This window comes from Dama dama, chromosome 5, assembly GCF_033118175.1.
Source record: "Dama dama isolate Ldn47 chromosome 5, ASM3311817v1, whole genome shotgun sequence".
In the NCBI taxonomy this organism is placed as follows: Eukaryota; Metazoa; Chordata; class Mammalia; order Artiodactyla; family Cervidae; genus Dama; species Dama dama.
In genome coordinates this window covers 126,133,309-126,151,130 of record NC_083685.1, presented here as the reverse complement: position 1 = coordinate 126,151,130, position 17,822 = coordinate 126,133,309, and the positions used below count along the sequence as shown (strand labels likewise).

Below are 17,822 nucleotides of genomic sequence, written 5' to 3'. Positions count from 1 at the left end.
AGGGAGCCCCAGAACTGCCCGACGAAGGTCAGCAGTTTCAATGGAGGGGCAAGGGGGTGATTTTGCCTTCAGTGAGATGCTTGGCCATGTCTGGGGACATTTTGATGTTTTTAATTAATTGATTAATTAATTTTTGGCCGCTCTGGGTCTTCGTGGCTGCGCACAGGCTTTCTCCAGTTGCCGAGGGCAGGGGCTACTCTCTAGCGGCAGTGCTGAGGCTTCTCATTGCAGCGGGGTCTCTCGTCGAGGAGCACGGCCTCTGGGCCCTTGGGCTCAGTGGTCAGGGGCGCACGGGCTCAGTTGCCCGGCAGCATGCGAAATCTTCCCGGGACAGGGGTCAGACCTCTGCACCGGCAGACGGATTCGTAACCCCGGGACCACCAGGGAAGTCCTGGGGACATTTCAGATTGACATAACCGGTCGGAGGGCGCTACTGGCGTCCCGTGGATAGAAGCCACAGATGCTGCTAAATATCCAAGGGTGCATAAGACAGTCGACACCACAGTGAATCATCCCACCCAAGATGTCAACAGCGCGGAGGTCAAGAAACCCTGACTCAAGGAAGACAGCCTATCCAAATGAAATCTCCTGGAGAAAGTCAGAGCTCCCTGCATTGGCCCTGCACACTGACTGACCGCTGAGTGAGACGTTCGGCCTGTGAACTCCCAGAGAGAATATTCTCTTGCTGTACCAGAATCTGGGCCTTTGGCTGGTGCTGGCCAGGGTGGGCCACCTCTGGAGTCTCAAGCCCTTCACTGTGGTGCGGACGTGCCGTGGTGCTGGATGGCATTTGAGGAACGGGTGTGGGAGCGGAGAGGAGGTCCCCGCGGACACCGCAGGGCAAAGGCTGTCATGAGCTCTGAGCATGCGACACCCATCACTGCCCATCCTCACCGATGACCGCCTGCCTTCTCATTCATCAGCCTCCTCTGGAGCCTGTTGCCTGGTCTTCCCCAACGGGGAGCAAGACAAAACCATGATGCATCACAGGGGACCCAGACACCGCTGGAAAGACCTGGCACGTGGGCATGGAATGTGGATGACAGGGCCTGGGTGTGGGGACCCATCCAAGCAGGACGGGAGAGTGGCAGAAGCAGTGGCTGGACTGGTGTGTCCATGGCAGTTAAGGGCCCCACACCCCGGGGTCCATGCACACCCGGGAGAGAGTCTGCTCCTTCCCGGACCCGTGTTCCTCTCTGCCGACCTGATCGATTACGATGCCGCTGACCAATGACACGCAGCTGCCACCGTGGCAGCCCTGGGTGCTACGGGGGAGTCATGGCCCCACATACCCTTCTCCGGGGCAACTGGGTTCTGTGGGCCCCAGGGCAGGACTCTGAAGAAGGATTTCCTTGCCCTTTGTTAGAAACCAAGTGCTCCCCCAGGGTCCAGAGGCCCCTGAGACGGCATTGGCCCCAGGGGAGGCCAAGGGGGGCTGCTAGGAACCCACGTGGGCCTGTTCTCTGTCAGCTTTGCAAAGTGGGGGAGAGAGCAGGCAGGGGGCCCAGGAGGCCGTGATGCCGTCCAGGTGAGAAGAGGTAAAAGCTGGAGCCCAGGCCATGTGGCCAGGAGATGGCGAGGAGGAGATGCACTTGCTGAAGCAGAACCGCCAGGATCAGAGTACAGTTTGGGTTAGGCTTTGGTGCTTCCACTGCCAAGGGCCCAGGCTTGATTCCTGGTCAGGGGACTAAGATCCCACATGCCACATGGTGTAGTTGAAAGAGAAGAGGACTTCCCTGGTTGTACAGTGGATAAGAATCTGCCTGCCAATGCAGGGGACACGGGTTCTATCCCTGGTCCGGGAAGATCCCACATGCTGTGGAGCAACTAAGCCCAGGCATCACAGCTACTGAGCCGGTGTCTAGAGCCCGCAAACCGCGACCACCGAGCCCATGGGCCGCAACGACTGGAGCCTCTGTGCCTGGCGTCTGTGCCCCTCGACAAGAGAAGAAAGCTGAGCGCTGCAATGAAGGATGTCCCCCGCTTGAAGCAACTAAAGAGACAGCCCACGCAAAGCAATGAAGACCAAGCACAGCCAAAAATAAATGCATTTTAAAATACATATTTACGTAAAGAAAGAAAACAAATGGAGAGGATGAGAGGAAAGGGGAAATCAAAGACGACTCAGAGGTGCAGGGCTCTCGGGGACAGCAGTGTCGCTGACAGAAACACCAGAGTCAAGCCGGGAATGTCTGGGAATAGAGAGGACTTTGTGATGAGTCAGGATGCAAGTAAGATGGGCTGGGACTGCCTGCTTAGAAGCTCCTCTTATTTTGACCAGCATGGGCCATCCTGGGTGGGATTTATGCATGAGGAGGAACAGAAAAGAGAGAAAAATTGCTATAGTGTAATTAATTAGAGGCCTCTTGTACTGATCCACACAGATACGACTTAGGAGTCTGAAATGCAAGCCTAGAGCATTGTTTTTTTTTTTTTTTTTTTCTTTCAACACATTTTGGATCTTCCATTTGATTTTTTTACCCTCGCCACACTCTTTGTTCCCCAACCGGGGATTGAACCTGGCCCTCAGCAAGGAACAGAGTCTGCTATGGACCACCAGGGAATTCCCTGGAAAGTGTTTTTGATCCAGATGATCCACCTTCAAACGTACCTGCTTTTCAGTGCCGCTCGCCCACTTGCAAACCGGCCAACTTCTGTGCGCAGTCCCGGGAGCAGCCTGGGCCAGAGAACGGGACGAAACCCTGGGAGCCCCTTCAGGAGTGTTTGGTTTCCACCAGGCTATCCTTGGTTTATCTATTTATCAACTCCAAGGCCACAGGTAGGCTCCTGACACTGTCTATTAATAACTGCACCTAACACAAGCTCCTCGGGGGCAGCCAGGGAAGCCAGTCCCAGAGCACAGGCTGGCATAATGCTCTGGGTGTGTGCCAGGCCGTCTGAGACAGTCCCGGGGGATGAGCGGCTCTTCCTTACCCAGCTCCTTAAAGGGGGAATGAACCTCGCTGGACGCCCCTCGCCCAGTTTCTGTGGTGGGGGGTGGGGGGTGGCTGCCAGGCTCAACTCCAGGAGACGAGAGGAAAGAGGGGGGCTTCTTCCATCAGACGTGGGTGGAGCTCCACCCTCACCCAGGAAACTAAGGCCCAGAGGGGACAGGAACCCTTGGCTCCAGGTGGTTCAGCAGGTTGGATGCGAGGTGGGACCAGAATCCTGTTTTCCCGGGGCCTCCTGAAGCCAGGAATCTTTCCACTGTGCTCCCTGCAGCTGTAATCGCCGTTGTTCCCACCGAGGATGGGGACGACAGCGTCTGACCTGCACTTTCTTGCGCAGAATGGTGTCTCGGGCTTCCCTGGTGGCTCAGCAGTAAAGAATCCGCCTGCAATGCAGGAGATGCCAGTAGACACAGGTTCGATCCCTGGGCCGGGAAGATCTCCTGGAGAAGGGACTTGCAACCCACTCCAGTACTTTTGCTTGAAAAATTTCAGGGACAGAGGAGCCTGGCGGGCTACAGTCCATGGGGTCGCAAAAGAGTCCGACAGGACTTAGCGACTCATCAACAACACTGTGGGTCTTAGAGCAGGCAGGGAGCCAGAAGGCACACAGACCCACCACCTATCTTGGCCTAGACGCTGGGTTTACCCATCAGGGCCTGTTAACTGGACACAACGCAAGTGATACAGGCACGTCCCCCTGCACGTGCGCAGGTGGGCAGCCCAGGCATTCTCCTCACTCGCTGTCACTGGACATTCGGTGGGGACACCGCGCCAGTGACACGAGCCTCAGCCACGGTGCCCGCAGCGCCCATGGAAACATGATGCTGCCCGCTGCCGCCCGGGAGACGCTGAGAGTCGGACGGACAGACAGGCAGGCGGACGGGGCAGCGGATGCGCGTGGCCCGAGCGGGCGGAAGGCAGGGAGCGCGGGCGCCCACGGGGCGGACGCAGAGCCGCGCCGAGGGCCCGGGGGTCGCCCAGGGCGACGCTCGCCTGGAAAGCGGCGCAGGCTCGGCGGCCCCCCGGGCGGAGGCGGCCACCTCCCGTTCGCAGCGCGAGGGGGGCGGGTCGCCGTCCGGGCCCGCCCCGGCCCCGCCCGCCCCGGTCCGCGCCCTCGGCCGCGCGCGCCTTGTTGGTTTCGGGTTGTCAGGCAGCGGCCGCGCGGGCCCGGCGGCGGTGGGCGTGCGGCTCGGCCATGCCCGCGATCTCGGCCTGAGCTCCTCCGCCCGTCGCAGGCATGAAGGACAGCGGGGACTCCAAGGACCAGCAACTCATGGTGAGACCTAGTCAGCCTCCTCCTCCTCCTCGACCCATCCCCGGCCCCCAGAACCCAGACCCTGCCGGCGGCCCCCAGACCGTATTGGGTGTTTCCACTAAGAGGACACTTAAGACCAGGGACTGCGACTGTCCAGAGCAACTTTGCCAAGTCGTGGATATCAAGAAGGAAGGCATCCTGGCCACCCTGCTAAGACCTGAGAAGTTGGCCAGGCTTCAGTCCCACCCCACTTTACACCTTCCCACCAGGGGACACCCTGCCGCCAGACTGCTCTCTGATCCAGAAGAGACAGGGGCAGGGGGCGCCTGACCCATCTTCCTGGAGAAGGAAAGTGGAGGTTTCCCAGTGAACCAGGGTACCCAGGACTGGTGGGGTCAAGAGGTTAGAGGGTTTGGGGGACCATAGGTGGGCAAGAGTCCCCACGTGTCAGAGGAGCGGGCACAGGATTGAGGGGGGTGGTTATTGAGTGGCTGTCCATGTCAGGACTCTAAATATTCCAGAGAAGTGCTGGAAGCCACCAAGACGGCCTCCCAGGCCCTGGGGACTGGGGCAGAGGAGGGGGTGTGAATGGGGGTCCAAGAAGCAGCTAAGAGACAAAGACAGATTTGATTATCAACAGGGCCAGGTCAGAGTGATGGGGGTGGGGGTGGGGGAGACTCAGTGACCCCAAGGCAGATGTGCCCTCCCAGCCCTAACTTCTGAGATCTGGGGAAGCCCCTCCACCACCAGCAGGTGGGTGGTGAGGTAACCAGAGGATAAGGCAACCCCAGAGACCTACCTAGATAGGGCGGGCTCGCTGCTTCGAATACGTACCTCCGCCTCAGGCCCCCCAGCAAGCCCAGGGCTCTGGAACATCCTGTCTGGCAGTTTAGAATTGCCTCTTTGCAAATGGCTTGCCTTGGCAGGTGTGGACGCAAGGGCCGCCCCTCCCATCCGTGGAGTTTGACTGAGGAGGCAGGAGGGCACTCTGACCCTGCAGTGCCTCCGAGAGTGAAGGGTTCTTACCGGGCCTGAGGGTGGCTAGTTATACCCACCTGCCCAACAGGTGTTTCCCCTTTATCAGAAGAAGAAACAGCTCCCCCTTCTTTTGGGGGGACCCACGCCCAGGCTGGGGACCCACCATCTCTCTCTGGCCGGAGGACCGAGCGAGGAGGGAGCCCTTGATGGTGCCGTCCTCGGGTAGGGATGGAGTCAGTACGAGGAGGGGAGGTTCCCTGGGCCTCCATCCCACCACCCGGCCGCCACGTGCGACACGTCACTCACAGACACACAGACAGGCTGCCCTGGTGCCAAGGGCTCCAAGTTCAAAGCCCAGGGGAGCTGCAGGTGCTTAATTCGGACGTGTGACTGATGCAGCCGGGAGGAACAGAGAGCTGTTTCCTCTGGGCTCTCCTCTGGGGCACAGGCTCCTGGGAAATTCGTAGACACAGACACAGCCCGCGTGCTGTGGACCTGGGGCCCTCATCCTGGATGGTCGCCTTGAACTACCGAGTTTTCCTTAAGATGAACCGGGCTTGGCTGGCTGATCAAAGAGGAACCCGCAGGGCTTGTCCGAGGAAAGGATCCTGGGGTCCTCTCATCCTTCTCTCGGGGGTCAGGCACAGTCCTCTGCATCTAATCCCGGGGGTCCGACCTTCCTTCCCAGGTGGCGCTCCGGGTCCGGCCCATCAGCGTGGCGGAGCTGGAAGAAGGAGCCACCCTCATCGCCCACAAAGTGGATGAGCAGGTACGTGGGGGCTGTGGCCGGGAGCTGCAGAGTGGGGCAGGGGTCTGCTCTCACCCACTGAGGGCAGGCACCTACTCAGCTGGTGGAGGCAGGAAGGACCCCTCCTCTACCCTCCCAACTCCTGGCTGTACTATTGATTGCATCATCAAGGAAACCACCATCCTTCTTCCAGGAAGCCTCCCTAGATTGATCTAGGGAGCTAAAGCTAAAGCTAAAGAGAGCTAAAAGCTTCCCTGGTCCAGGGGGAAGTGAGCTGAGCCCTCCATTCCAGCCCTGAAAAAATTCACACACCTTCCATGTACTCATGACTTAACTTCCCCACCTTAATGGATCTGCTACCCATAGAGCGTGTGTTCCTAGGGTCACCAGACTGTTCATGGCTTGCAGAGTCTTCGGATGTCTGTTTGCTCTCTTGGTCTTCCTGTCATTATTATGAGCTGGGCAGGGCAAGCTCCACCTCCATTTACACAAGAGACAATAAATATTTATCAAGTACCCACAACACACCGGGGTAGTGCTAGCAGCCAGGAAACCACGGTGAGCAGAAAAGACCCTGCCCTCCTTTCATGGCTTTCTTGTAATGAAACACATGAGTTTGTGGCCAGCAAGGGCTGCAAAGAAATTCGTGGTGCTGTGGGAGTAAGAGGGAACTTGAGCTTGTCCCGGAGTCAGGGAGGACTTCCCTGAGAAAGGATGCTTGAGCTGAAACATGAGGGATGAAGGGGAGTTCTTTACGAGTGTGCTGAAGGGGGAAACTTCAACCAGAGGGACTTGTGTGTGCAAAGGCCCTGTGGTGAGAGGGGGTGGTGATGCGCCTGGGTAGAAAAGGCCAGCGTGGCTCAGGCTGGAGACAGAAGGGGCGAGAGGAGGGGAGGAGGCTGGAGGTGCGGGCAGGAGCCGCGCTGTCCCCTGTAGCCAGGGTGGTTTCTGTTTGTTTGTTTGTTTGTTTAAAGGAAGGTTTTATTTTTGACATTTCAATCCTTAATCAGTTTTTAAAAAAAAAAATTTTTTTATTTTTGGCTGCATCGGGTCTTAGTTGTGTGTGGGATCGTCACTGTAGAGCGCGGGCTTCTCTCTGGGCGTGGCCCCAGGGCTCAGCAGATGTACTGTGCGGGCTGAGTTGTTGTAAAGCCCGTGGGATCTTAGTTCCCCAGTCAGGGATCAAACCTGCGTCCCCTGCATTGCAAGGCAGACTTTTAACCACTGGACCAGCAAGGAAGTTCCAGCCAGGATGCTTTTGGGGTAGGCAGTTGAGGATCCAAGCATGGGCTGGGGGTGGGCACCGTGGTGAGGGCAGCAAGGGCAGTCTTGGTGCCTGGGTAGAAGCATCATGCTGCTCTAGCCTATGGGGACCCTGAAAGCGGCCACTTGCCTCCGCTCTGTGGCTGCTGCTACTGGCCTCTCCTGAGCGCCAGGGCTCATCAAGGCAGCAGAGCGTGCTGGGGGAACGGTCAGAGGAGGCGGGGAGGCCCCGCGTGGTGCAGAGAGAGACACAAAGTGAGCACTTGCTGCCCTTGATTCTGGAAGCCTCACTCAGGAAGCCTGATGGCCATGATAAGACCACAGGCGGGCAACACAGCATGAGCTGCCGGCCTGCCTCTGGGGTTCCTGGAGGCAGGTGCCCGCCGCAGCCGCTTCCTTCAGCCCTGACGAGCTGTGGGCGTGGCAGAACTGGGTGGCTCCGGCCTCCTGATTTCTCTTTCTCTGTTCCCCCTTGGAAAAGGGTAGCCTTCCTCAAAGACCTCAGGGAAAGCAGGGGGAGGCTGGGAAGACCCCACCTAAAAGCCCAGCGGGGGCAGGATGTGCGCACACAACAGTCAAGCAGGGTAGGTTCTGCCACTTACCAGCTGTGTGGCCTTGGCCAGGATGCTTCCAGAAGCCTCAGTTGCCTCCTCTGTAACTGGGGACAGTAACCACAATGCTTCTCTAAAGAGTCTTTGGGAGCTTCCCCAGGTCCTGGTACTCAGTGGGCATTTAATAGCTGTAAATTATCATCTACTGGGCTTCCCTGATGGCTCAGATGATAAAGGATCTGCCTGCAATGCAGGAGAGACCCGGGGTTCGATCCCTGAGTTGGGAAGATCCCCTGGAGAAGGGAATGGCTACCCACTCCAGTATTCTTGCCTGGAGCATTCCATGGAGAGAGGAGCCTGGTGAGCTACTAGTCCATGGGATTGCAAAGAGTTGGACACGACTGAGCAACTAACACACACGTCATCTACTATAAGTTCCCTCCCTACTAAGGAGTTCCATCTGAGAGCACGTTCGTAAGTCCACTTTGTGCGTAAGTCCGACAAAGTTAGCCTCAGTTCAGTTCAGTTCAGTCGCTCACTCGTGTCCGACTCTTTGCGACCCCATGAATCGCAGCACGCCAGGCCTCCTGTCCATCACCAACTCCCGGAGTTTACTCAAACTCATGCACATCGAGTCGGTGATGCCATCTAGCCATCTCATCCTCTGTCGTCCCCTTCTCCTCCTGCCCCCAATCCCTCCCAGCATCAGGGTCTTTTCCAGTGAGTCAACTCTTCCCATGAGGTGGCCAAAGTATTGGAGTTTCAGCTTCAGCATCAGTCCTTCCAATGAACACCCAGGACTGATTTCCTTCAGGATGGACTGGTTGGATCTCCTTGCAGTCCAAGGGACTCTCCAGAGTCTTCTCCAATACCACAGTTCAAAAGCATCAATTTTTAGGCACTCAGCTATCTTCACAGTCCAACTCTCACATCCATACATGACCACTGGAAAAACTATAGCCTAGACGGACCTTTGTTGGCAAAGTAATGTCTCTGCTTTTTAATATGCTATCTAGGTTGGTCATAACTTTCCTTCCAAGGAGTAAGCCTCTTTTAATTTCATGGCTGCAATCACCATCTGCAGTGATTTTGGAGCCCCCCAAAATAAAGTCTGACACTGTTTCCACTGTCTCCCCATCTATTTCCCATGAGGTGATGGGACCAGATGCCATGATCTTAGTTTTCTGAATGTTGAGTTTGAAGCCAACTTTTTCACTCTCCTCTTTCACTTTCATCAAGAGGCGTTTTAGTTCTTCTTCACTTTCTGCCAGAAAGGTGGTATCATCTGCATATCTGAGGTTATTGATATTTCTCTCGGCAATCTTGATTCCAGCTTGTGCTTCTTCCAGCCCAGCGTTTCTCATGATGTACTCTGCATATAAGTTAAATAAGCAGGGTGACAATATACAGCCTTGACATACTCCTTTTCCTATTTGGAACCAGTCTGTTCTATGTCCAGTTCTAACTGTTGCTTCCTGACTTGCATATAGGTTTCTCAAGAGGCAGGTCAAGCGGTCTGGTATGCCCATCTCTCAGAATTTTCCACAGTTTATTGTGATCCACACAGTCAAAGGCTTTGGCATAGTCAGTAAAGCAGAAATAGATGTTTTTCTGGAACTCTCTTGCTTTTTTGATGATCCAGCGGTTGTTGGCAATTTGATCTCTGGTTCCTCTACCTTTTCTAAAACCAGCTTGAACATCTGGAAGTTCACGGTTAGGTACCCAGTTAACATCATTGGCTAGGTAGTACTGCACTGTAATAGGTTTATAATGCTTTTCACCCAAATAATATATTTAAAAACAAACACAAAAAATAAAGAAAGCATTTTTAATCTTACTCAGTACAGAACCTTGAAGAGGACAGTAGTGCAGGACAGCCATTGGCACAGGGGCTGGCGAGGCGTGAGCAAGCAAGAGGAGTTACTGGCCGGAGGGGGCGAGGAGGCGGGAGACGCTGGAGCTGAGGGGTCATCAGAACAAGGAGGCGGAGGGCAGGCTGCGGCATCTCGCACGCCTGACGCTGATGGCACAGGCTCCAGTTCCTTGCTGGAACCAGGTGTGCCTTGGCATCTTTGAATGTTCTCACCTTGAAGGTTCAGTGTAGGGGACTTACTGCATCAGTCAGAGAAAGTGCCCAGGGTTGCTGGACTGGCTGATGAGAGGGGCCATCCATGAAGGGCCAGGGAACTCCAGAAGAGACCCCTCCTTCCTGGCAAGGCCACTCCCTGTTTGTCCCGCTTGTCCCCCGGGCTGTCCAGGACAAAGATGCTGTCTCTCTGCGCTGCTCCTGGCTCCCAGCCGGAGTGGGGGCTGAGAGATATTAACCGATGCTGATGGAAACGCTCTGGTCCAGGGCACAGCCCATTGTGTGCCCACACACGGCAAACACTGGCTCCTTTCTGTCCCTGCCAGTGGAGAGGGAGGCTGGGCTGCGCCTCTGAGAAGGTCCGGGGCTGGGCAGCACCGACGGGCCCACTCCTTTGTTGGCTTAGACATACAGAGGGTGGTCTGAGCGGCGTGGGCCCAGGGCTCTCAACACTGACTCCGGGCCCTGCAGGAGGAGAATGCTAGGCTTCTGCCCCCAGCATCTTCTCTCCCCTCTGGGTTCAGAGGTGCACTGCCTGCAACTTCCCTGATGGGCCGGTGGTTAAGACACCACACTTCCGCGGCGTGGGAGTTTGATCTCTGGTCAGGGAACTGAGATAAAACAAGGATGCACTTGCCTGGCCTGCAGTTTGGGAGAAACCACAGCACATGGCAGGCTGGCACCTCTCAAACACCAGCCACCACTCAAGTGCTCTGTTCCTCTGACCAGTAAGACCCTGGCCGGCAGGAGGTGAAGACACACGAGTCCAAGAAGCAAAATGGGGGACTTCTCTGGCGGTCCAGGGGTTAAGACTTTACCTTCCAATGCAAGGGGCGTGAGTTCAGTCCCTGGTTGGGAAAGTAAGACCCCACATGCCTCGAGGCCAAAATTTAAGAAAAGGGCAACCTCCCAGTCTGGCCAGGCGCTGCACCCTGGACTCCGTCGCTCTCTGCTGACCCCCAGGGCTCGTCTATGGCCCTGGCCCCCCAGGCCTGCATGACTGACCCCGAGAGGGCTCCACACTGCAGGCTCGACCAGCCTCACCAATGGGCCAGCTGCTCAGCTCCTCCTTCCTGAGGTCTGGAGCCCGGTGACTGGCAGGGTGAGCGTGGGAGCAACCCCAGCACAACATGGCCATGGAGTTGCTTCCCAGCAAAGGTGCCGCTGGCCCTGGGCAGCCTGCACAACGCCCCGCGTCCGCTACAGAGACTTCTGCCCGGGAAGCAGACCCGCCCTTTACCCAGCGGCTTCCATTGCCCCCTTGCTTATGGCCCTTGCTCACAACCCAGCCCCACAGCGGGGCTCCCAGCCTGGTCTGTCCTGGGCTTCTGGGCTTCTGGGCTCTTTCTCCCCTCTGTGATGGAGGAGTTACTTGCCCCCTTGCTCGGGCCGGGGGGTGGGAAGCAACCCCGAGGTCACTACTGAAGCCCGGCCCTTGGTGGTCAGCAGGGAGGTGGTGCTGTCAAAGCCCGCCAGTCGGTGGTCCTAGCGGGGAGAGGTGGACCGAGGTGTCCGTCACCCGCTGGCGTGAGGGGGTCCCAGGACAGCCTTGCTTGGAGCTGGGGGTCATTCTGCTGGGGCTGAGGGAGTCCGTGTTCCCCTGGCTTTGCAGAGGTGGACACGGACAGGGCAGGGTGTCCGCTGCGGACCAGAGGCCGGTGCCTGCATTCTGAGGAAGCTGGAGCAGGGTTTGGATCGGTAAAGAGGAGGTTCGGGTGCCTGTGGTCTTACCTGCCCCACCCCCGACCCCCGGTTGATTCAGGACCATCCTCATAGCGCTGTCAACATAATGCCTTCTTAGACATCTCCAGGGCTTCCCAGGTGGCGCTAGTGGTAAAGAACTCGCCTGCCAAAGCAGGAGATGTAAGAGACGCAGGTTCGAGCCCTGGGTCGGGAAGATCCCGTGGAAGAGGGCTTGGCAGCCCACTCCAGTATTCTTGTCTGGAGCATCCCATGGTCAGAGGAGCCTGGCAGGCAACAGGCTGTAGGTTCGCAGAGAGTCCGAAACAACCGAAGCGGTTTAGTATGCATACATGGACATCTCCGTGGGTGCCTGGACGCCCAGTGCTTACCCAGTGCCTGGCGCACGGTCAGGGTTTAAGAGATGTTAGTTTATCTCAAGGGCTGATGGTCAGGATGGTTTCAAGCCCCGGAGATAGGTGACACCCTGGCCTTCCGCCTGCCCCCCTCCCCCCTCCCTCCCCCCTACCAGGGCTTTCCCTCTGGTGGTCCCGAGTTGGTCACTGCCACACATATATGTTCATGGGAGAGTCCAGGAGGAGCTCAGTCTCCTAGCATCTGGGGCTGGGACTAGACCCCATGCCAGACCCTTCAGGGAGCGCCCCTGATAACTGTAACGTGGGGGCAGGCAGCCCGAGAGGCCGGTGGGGCCCAGGAGTCCTGAGGCTGAGAAAAGAAGCTCTAGAACAAAGAGTTTCCTTCTCCCCACCCCACCCCCACCACTCCGCAAGCCCACAGCCTGCTGCCCCTCCCTCCAGCCTCCCAGACCTGTTTATCTGCAGGATTTAAGTCACCTGCCCGTGTGCATAATCCCGTAATTAGCCTTGGCTGCTCAAAGCCCAACTGTCAACCCCCTGGTGCCCCTGGGGGTCCTGTCTCAGGGGACGGGGGCTTCCTGGCCTCTGTTTTCCCATCAGAAGGCAGGATGTTAATAACCTGCTCTGCTGTTGAGAGGATTAGAGCGATCCTGTGAGGGTGAGGCTATTGTGAAAGATAAATAAAGGATAAGGTAACAGATGCTGAGCTCAGAATGGTGGGTGTTGTTCGGGAGCCAGGGCGTCTTCAGTCTGCTCCCTGCCCCAGGGGCAGAGTCTCCCTGCACACCCACCGCCTGGGTGCTTCCGGCTCTGTGGTCCTGGAGGGCCGAGCCTGGTGGAGGGTGACCTGGGAGAGGATTCGGGGAGCCTTTCCCTCTGCCTTTAGCCACACCGCCTCACATCTCCCCAGCCCCCTCCCGGCCACAGACAACCACCTTCCATCTCTATAGATTCGCCTGCTCTGGACAGTTCATGGAAACGGGATCCTGCAATCTGTGGTCCTTCGTGTCAGACTTGTCTCACTGAGCATAATGTTTTCAGGGTTCATCCACGTTGTCGCCTGGGTCAGAGTGTCCTTCCTTTCCGTGGCTGGATGGTGTTCCCCACTACTCCACGCTCCTCTGGGTTCCGTTGACCACTTCTCGGTTGATGGACATTTGGGTCGTTTCCTACCTTTTGACTGTTACAAATAATGCCGCCAGGAAGCAAGAATGCTTACACTTAGCGCCTGAATGGGTACACGGCAAGTTGTGTGTTGTATTGTTGTGTTCAGCCATCTCTGACTCTTTGGGACACCGTGGATTGTAGCCTGCCAGGCTCCTCTGTCCATGGGATTCTCCAGGCAAGGATACTGGAATGGGTTACCATGTCCTTCTCCAGGGGATCTTCCCGACCCAGGGATTGAACTCACATCTCCTCCATTGGCAGGTGGCTTCTTTATCGCTGAGTCACAAGGGTGATGGTTAAAAAGGCCGATCTGTGGGCCCCATTCCCCAGAGATTCTTGTTCAGTGATTCTGGTCAGTGCTGGGAATCTGCATTTCAGAGGCTCCCAGGAAGACGATGAAGGGATCTGCAGACCCATGAGAAAGGCAGCCTTGGACCATGTCAGTCACGCGTCTGCTTACCTGGGGCTTCAGGGTTCTCAGAGTCCTGCAGGAAGGTGGGGATCCGGCCAGGATACCAGCCAGATGTGGCTCTGTTCTGAGCGGTTGGCTGGACCTCGGTGGCTTTATGAGCTCAGCATTCTGATCTTTTTTCATCTAGCCTCAGGGCTGCCAGGGCCCTGTAACACCCTTCCTGGGACCAAAATCTCCTTCCTTGAGTACCCACAGGATGGTACAAATAGAAATCTGACCAGCCACGAATTTTCCTTCTTAAAAAACAAACACAAATCCAGAAGCAGCCTTACAGAGGTGACATCCAGCAGGAATCCGGCTTTTGCTTTGCTGTCTCTGGTTTATAGCCCGAGAATAAAGGAGCGGTGAGCTGAGCCACCTGGATGGGAAATGATGTCTCCTGAGCTGGGCGCCCCCCCACATTCCTGTTCTCTGCTGGGGCTTCCCGAGCAGGCGAGGGGTGAGGGCGTGATTTCTTCTCTCAAGGCGACGGCCCTGTGGGTCCTCCCTGACTTCCGGCCGGGGTGAACGTGAGGCCCAGAGAGGTGGTGCAGTCTTCCCGGGGTCACCCAGCAGTCTGGAGCCTGAACCCAACTTGCACATCCTCCCCTCCCTTGGAGAACTTCGCTGCCCATTTGGTGGCTTGAGGGGGAACGACGGTTTCCAAGCGGGGGTGGTTTTGCTCCCCAGGGGACATGGGGCAATGTCACCGCGGGAGGAGGCAGTGCTGTGGCCTCCAATGCCAGAGGGCTGCTGCCAACCATCCTACAAGGCCCGGGACAACTCCCGCTCCAAATGGTCCAGCCCAAAGCGTCAGTAGCGCCAAGACCGCGAAACCCTGAGCCATCCAGAGGCCAGAGAGACACGGTTAGAGCTGCTCAGCTGCTCAAAGCCCCACAGCTTAGCGCTGCTCAGCAGGAAGAAGTCCCCACACTCTTTCTCCTGGTATTTCTCACCTGGGAGATGCTGGGGAGGAGCCTGGTCCCTTCTGTGGCCCCATCTACCGATGACAACCCCCTCCCCTGAGTCTCAGGCCCCCCTAGCTCCCCAGTGGATCTTGGGTCCCCTGGCCCAAATCTAGAACTGTGCAAAGATCACATCTGGCTTTGACTCAAGAACAGGTCGGGGTGTGGGGTGGTGAGGGCAGGGAGAAGGCAAGCTGGGGCCTCTGCGGAGTCAGGGGGCCTGGATCAGCGGAGACAGGGCCCTGCCCCAGCTGCGCCTCCCACCCCACCCCCTGCCAGTGTCGGGGGGAGGGGGGCGCTGTGCATCTTGTGTGTTCAACATCCCCCTTGAAACCTCCCAGAGCAAGTGTCCAGCTTGCTACAGGTTGAACATGGACACTTAAGACTCAGGGATTTTGTGAAAGGACGCTCCAAGGCTGAGCCTGCCACCTCCGGGATGAGGGAGGGCCCTGCTTTGGGGCAGGGGGGCGGGGGAGTGATGTATCCATTTCCAAGGCTGCTGGACCAAAATACCACTGAGTTGTTCAGTCACTCAGTCGTGTCCAACTCTTTGCGATCCCATGGACTGCAGCACGCCAGGCCTCTCTGTCCATCACCAACTCCTGGAGTTCCTCAAACTCATGTCCATTGAGTCAGTGATGCCATCCAACCATCTCATCCTCTGCCGTCCCCTTCTCCTCCGGCCTTCAATCTTTCCCAGCATCAGCATCTTTTCTAAGGAGTTAGCTCTTTGTATCAGGTGGGCAAACTATTGGAGTTTCAACTTCAGCATCAATCCTTCCAATGAATATTCAGGACTGATTTCCTTTGAGGTGGACTGGTTGGATCTCCTTCCCTCCACATGTGTCTGTGTCCTAATAGCCCCCTTTTATAAGGACAGCACCACCTTATAAAAGGACCACATCCTCACTCAACTGATTACATCTGCAACAACTTTATTTCCAAATAAGGTCACATTGGGAGGGGCTGGGGAGTTGGACTTCAACATTTAAATCTGGTCGGGGGGAGCGGGGGCACAGCTCAACCAAACAGAGGAGCATCCCCCCAGCCAACCCGCTGCTGGTCCAGAGGCGGGGACGGGAGGCCTGGTTAGGAGCCTGGGTTCTTGAACCCAGTAGCTTTGAAGCCAGCGAGCTCTGTACTTGGCAGTGCAGCCTTGGGTACCAATCTGACTCCTCATTACAATCCTGCGATAATGAGGGCCCGCTCTAAGTTGTCGGAGAAAAGGAGAAAGGGTGCAAAGCATTTAGCACTGCATGTGGCCCCAGTGCAGCTTTGTTTAGAAAGCTTTCCCTGGGGGCTTCCCGGGTGGTCTAGTGATTAGGGCTCTTGTGTTTCCACTGCAGAGGGACATGGGTTCAATCCCTGGGAGGGGAAGTTCCAGATGCCACGAGGTGTGGCCAGAAAACAGAAAACCTTCCCTGGGCCGATGCCCGGTGCCAGTCTGGGTGACTTTTAGGATGTACAGGAGCTGCTTTGGGGGGGAACATGTGCTCACAGAGGGGCCCCCACGTCTCCTTCTGTGGCCATCTTGGGTCTGTGCTCGCGGGATTCCTGGCAGTGAGAAGAGGAGGGAAAGTTCCTGAGCTCTCGTCCCAACCCTGCCTTTCTCACGAGAGCTGCTGGTGATTCTGAGCTGAGGCCACCGGCCCACAGCCTGCCTCTCACATCACGGTCTTGCTGGTGATGTCCCCTTGTTTGCTTTCCCACCTCCCGTTCCTCCGCAAGTTCTTACTCGTCCTTTAAGACCTGGTGCTGGGACTTCCCTGGTGGTCCAGTGGTTAAGACTCTGCACTTCCAGTGCAGGGGGCACAGGTTCGATCCCTGGTTGGGGGACTGAGATCCTGCTTGCTTCATGGCATGCCAGAAATTTTTTCAAAATAAAGTAGATACGCAACAAGGACTTCCTGGTGGCTCAGTAGGTAAAGAATCTGCCTGCAATGCTGGAGACCCGAGTTCGATCCCTGGGTTGGGAAGAGTCCCTGGAGAAGGGAATGGTAACCCACTCCAGTGTCCTTGCCTGGAGAATTCCATGGACAGAGGAGCCTGGTGGGCTCCAGTCCATGGGGTTGCAAGAGTCGAACACAACTTAGCAACTAAACCACCAAGCAATAGGGATTTACTGTATATTAGCATAGGGAACTATATTAAATATCTTATTTAAAAACAACACAACACAGTGCTGGTACCTCCTCTTCCAGGAAGCCCTCCTGTAGTGGAAAAGCTGGATCACGTGCCCCTTCTCTGCACTCTGCCTACCTCCCGGAGCCCAGCGCTTGTTATTAAAATGGTCTGTTCCCCACTGTACTCCGAATGTCAGGCAGGAAATCACATCTCTCTCTGACCCTGGGGTATCACTTAATGCCTGGGTTACGTGCAAGGTGCCCAGCAGTGTGGTCACTCGGCCTGAGCTCCCCATGCTGCCTCGGTGGCAGCCCCGAGCACCAGCCCTCACCCCAGCCCTCCGCAGCTCAGCTCCGGTTCACCTGGCCGAGGGGCACAAGGGCTCCATTGTGTGCCCAAGCGGACAGGGAAGGGGGTGATGATGCTCTGGAGAGTGGGGTGCGGGCTGGGGTCCAGACAGATGGAGCCCCAGACAAAGCCCTCTTTTAAGAGGGGCTCATGGCAGCCGTACTGACAATGTCCTGATTCAGGAGGCTGGATGTCAAAGGAACCAAGGGCCCACGGTGCCCGTGAACTTGGCGGTGCCCAGAGGTCATCTGAAGGTGATCAGTGGGTGATGGGCATCGGTGCAGGCTGCTCACCCTCCCCTGCACTGAAGGCCCCGGAAGGTGCCCCTCAGGCCGCTGGCGCTGCCGCTGTGCCCAGGAGCTCTGACACCAAGGGTGAGCGTCGTGCAGCTGGTCAGGTTCCCTTGCATGCGTCTGGGGCCCACACCCGCGGACTTGTGGGCAGGTATTTCTTCATTTGGGTCTGACACTTGATCAGGGCTCCTGCTGCTGGCATTAGGGCCCGAGCCAGGAACTGGATCCTGGGAGAGGCTTGCACGGCCCTGGGGCTGAAGCCCGGAGGAGGTGGCCGGAGACAGCTGTGCTCCCCAGGTACACTGCAGGCCCCAGCGACCTGCACTCAGCTCGCTGTGGTCGCCCAGCCTTTAGCGGGCTGTGAGGGGGCCCGGGGCAGTGGCCTCCTCCTTTCCATGCACAGAGCCCCAGCCCAGCCTGTCTGGGGCGTCCCCTCTCGTGGCTCCCCTGGAATCCCACCTGACTGGTTAAGACCTCTACATGAGGGTCCCGGGCTCCGGCCTCCTAGGAAGCTGTCTTACCTCTTCCTTCCTTCCTCCACTGAAGATTTCAGAGGAGGGCCCTGCTGGGACCTGGGGGAAGGGA

The 17,822-nt window shown here is 57.1% G+C and overlaps 1 protein-coding gene across 2 annotated transcripts in view; it reads left to right on the top strand.

The window, feature by feature from the left end:
- The first annotated feature begins 4,098 nt into the window (after window positions 1–4,098).
- Window positions 4,099–17,822, top strand: part of KIF19 (kinesin family member 19) — a 29,159-nt gene continuing 15,435 nt past the window's right edge. For both annotated transcript variants that reach the window (XM_061144953.1, XM_061144952.1), the window contains exons 1-2: window positions 4,099–4,227; window positions 5,873–5,953. In XM_061144953.1, coding sequence (XP_061000936.1) covers window positions 4,189–4,227; window positions 5,873–5,953 — 120 coding nt within the window. In that variant the 5' untranslated portion in view covers window positions 4,099–4,188. The remainder of the gene's footprint in view (window positions 4,228–5,872; window positions 5,954–17,822) is intronic.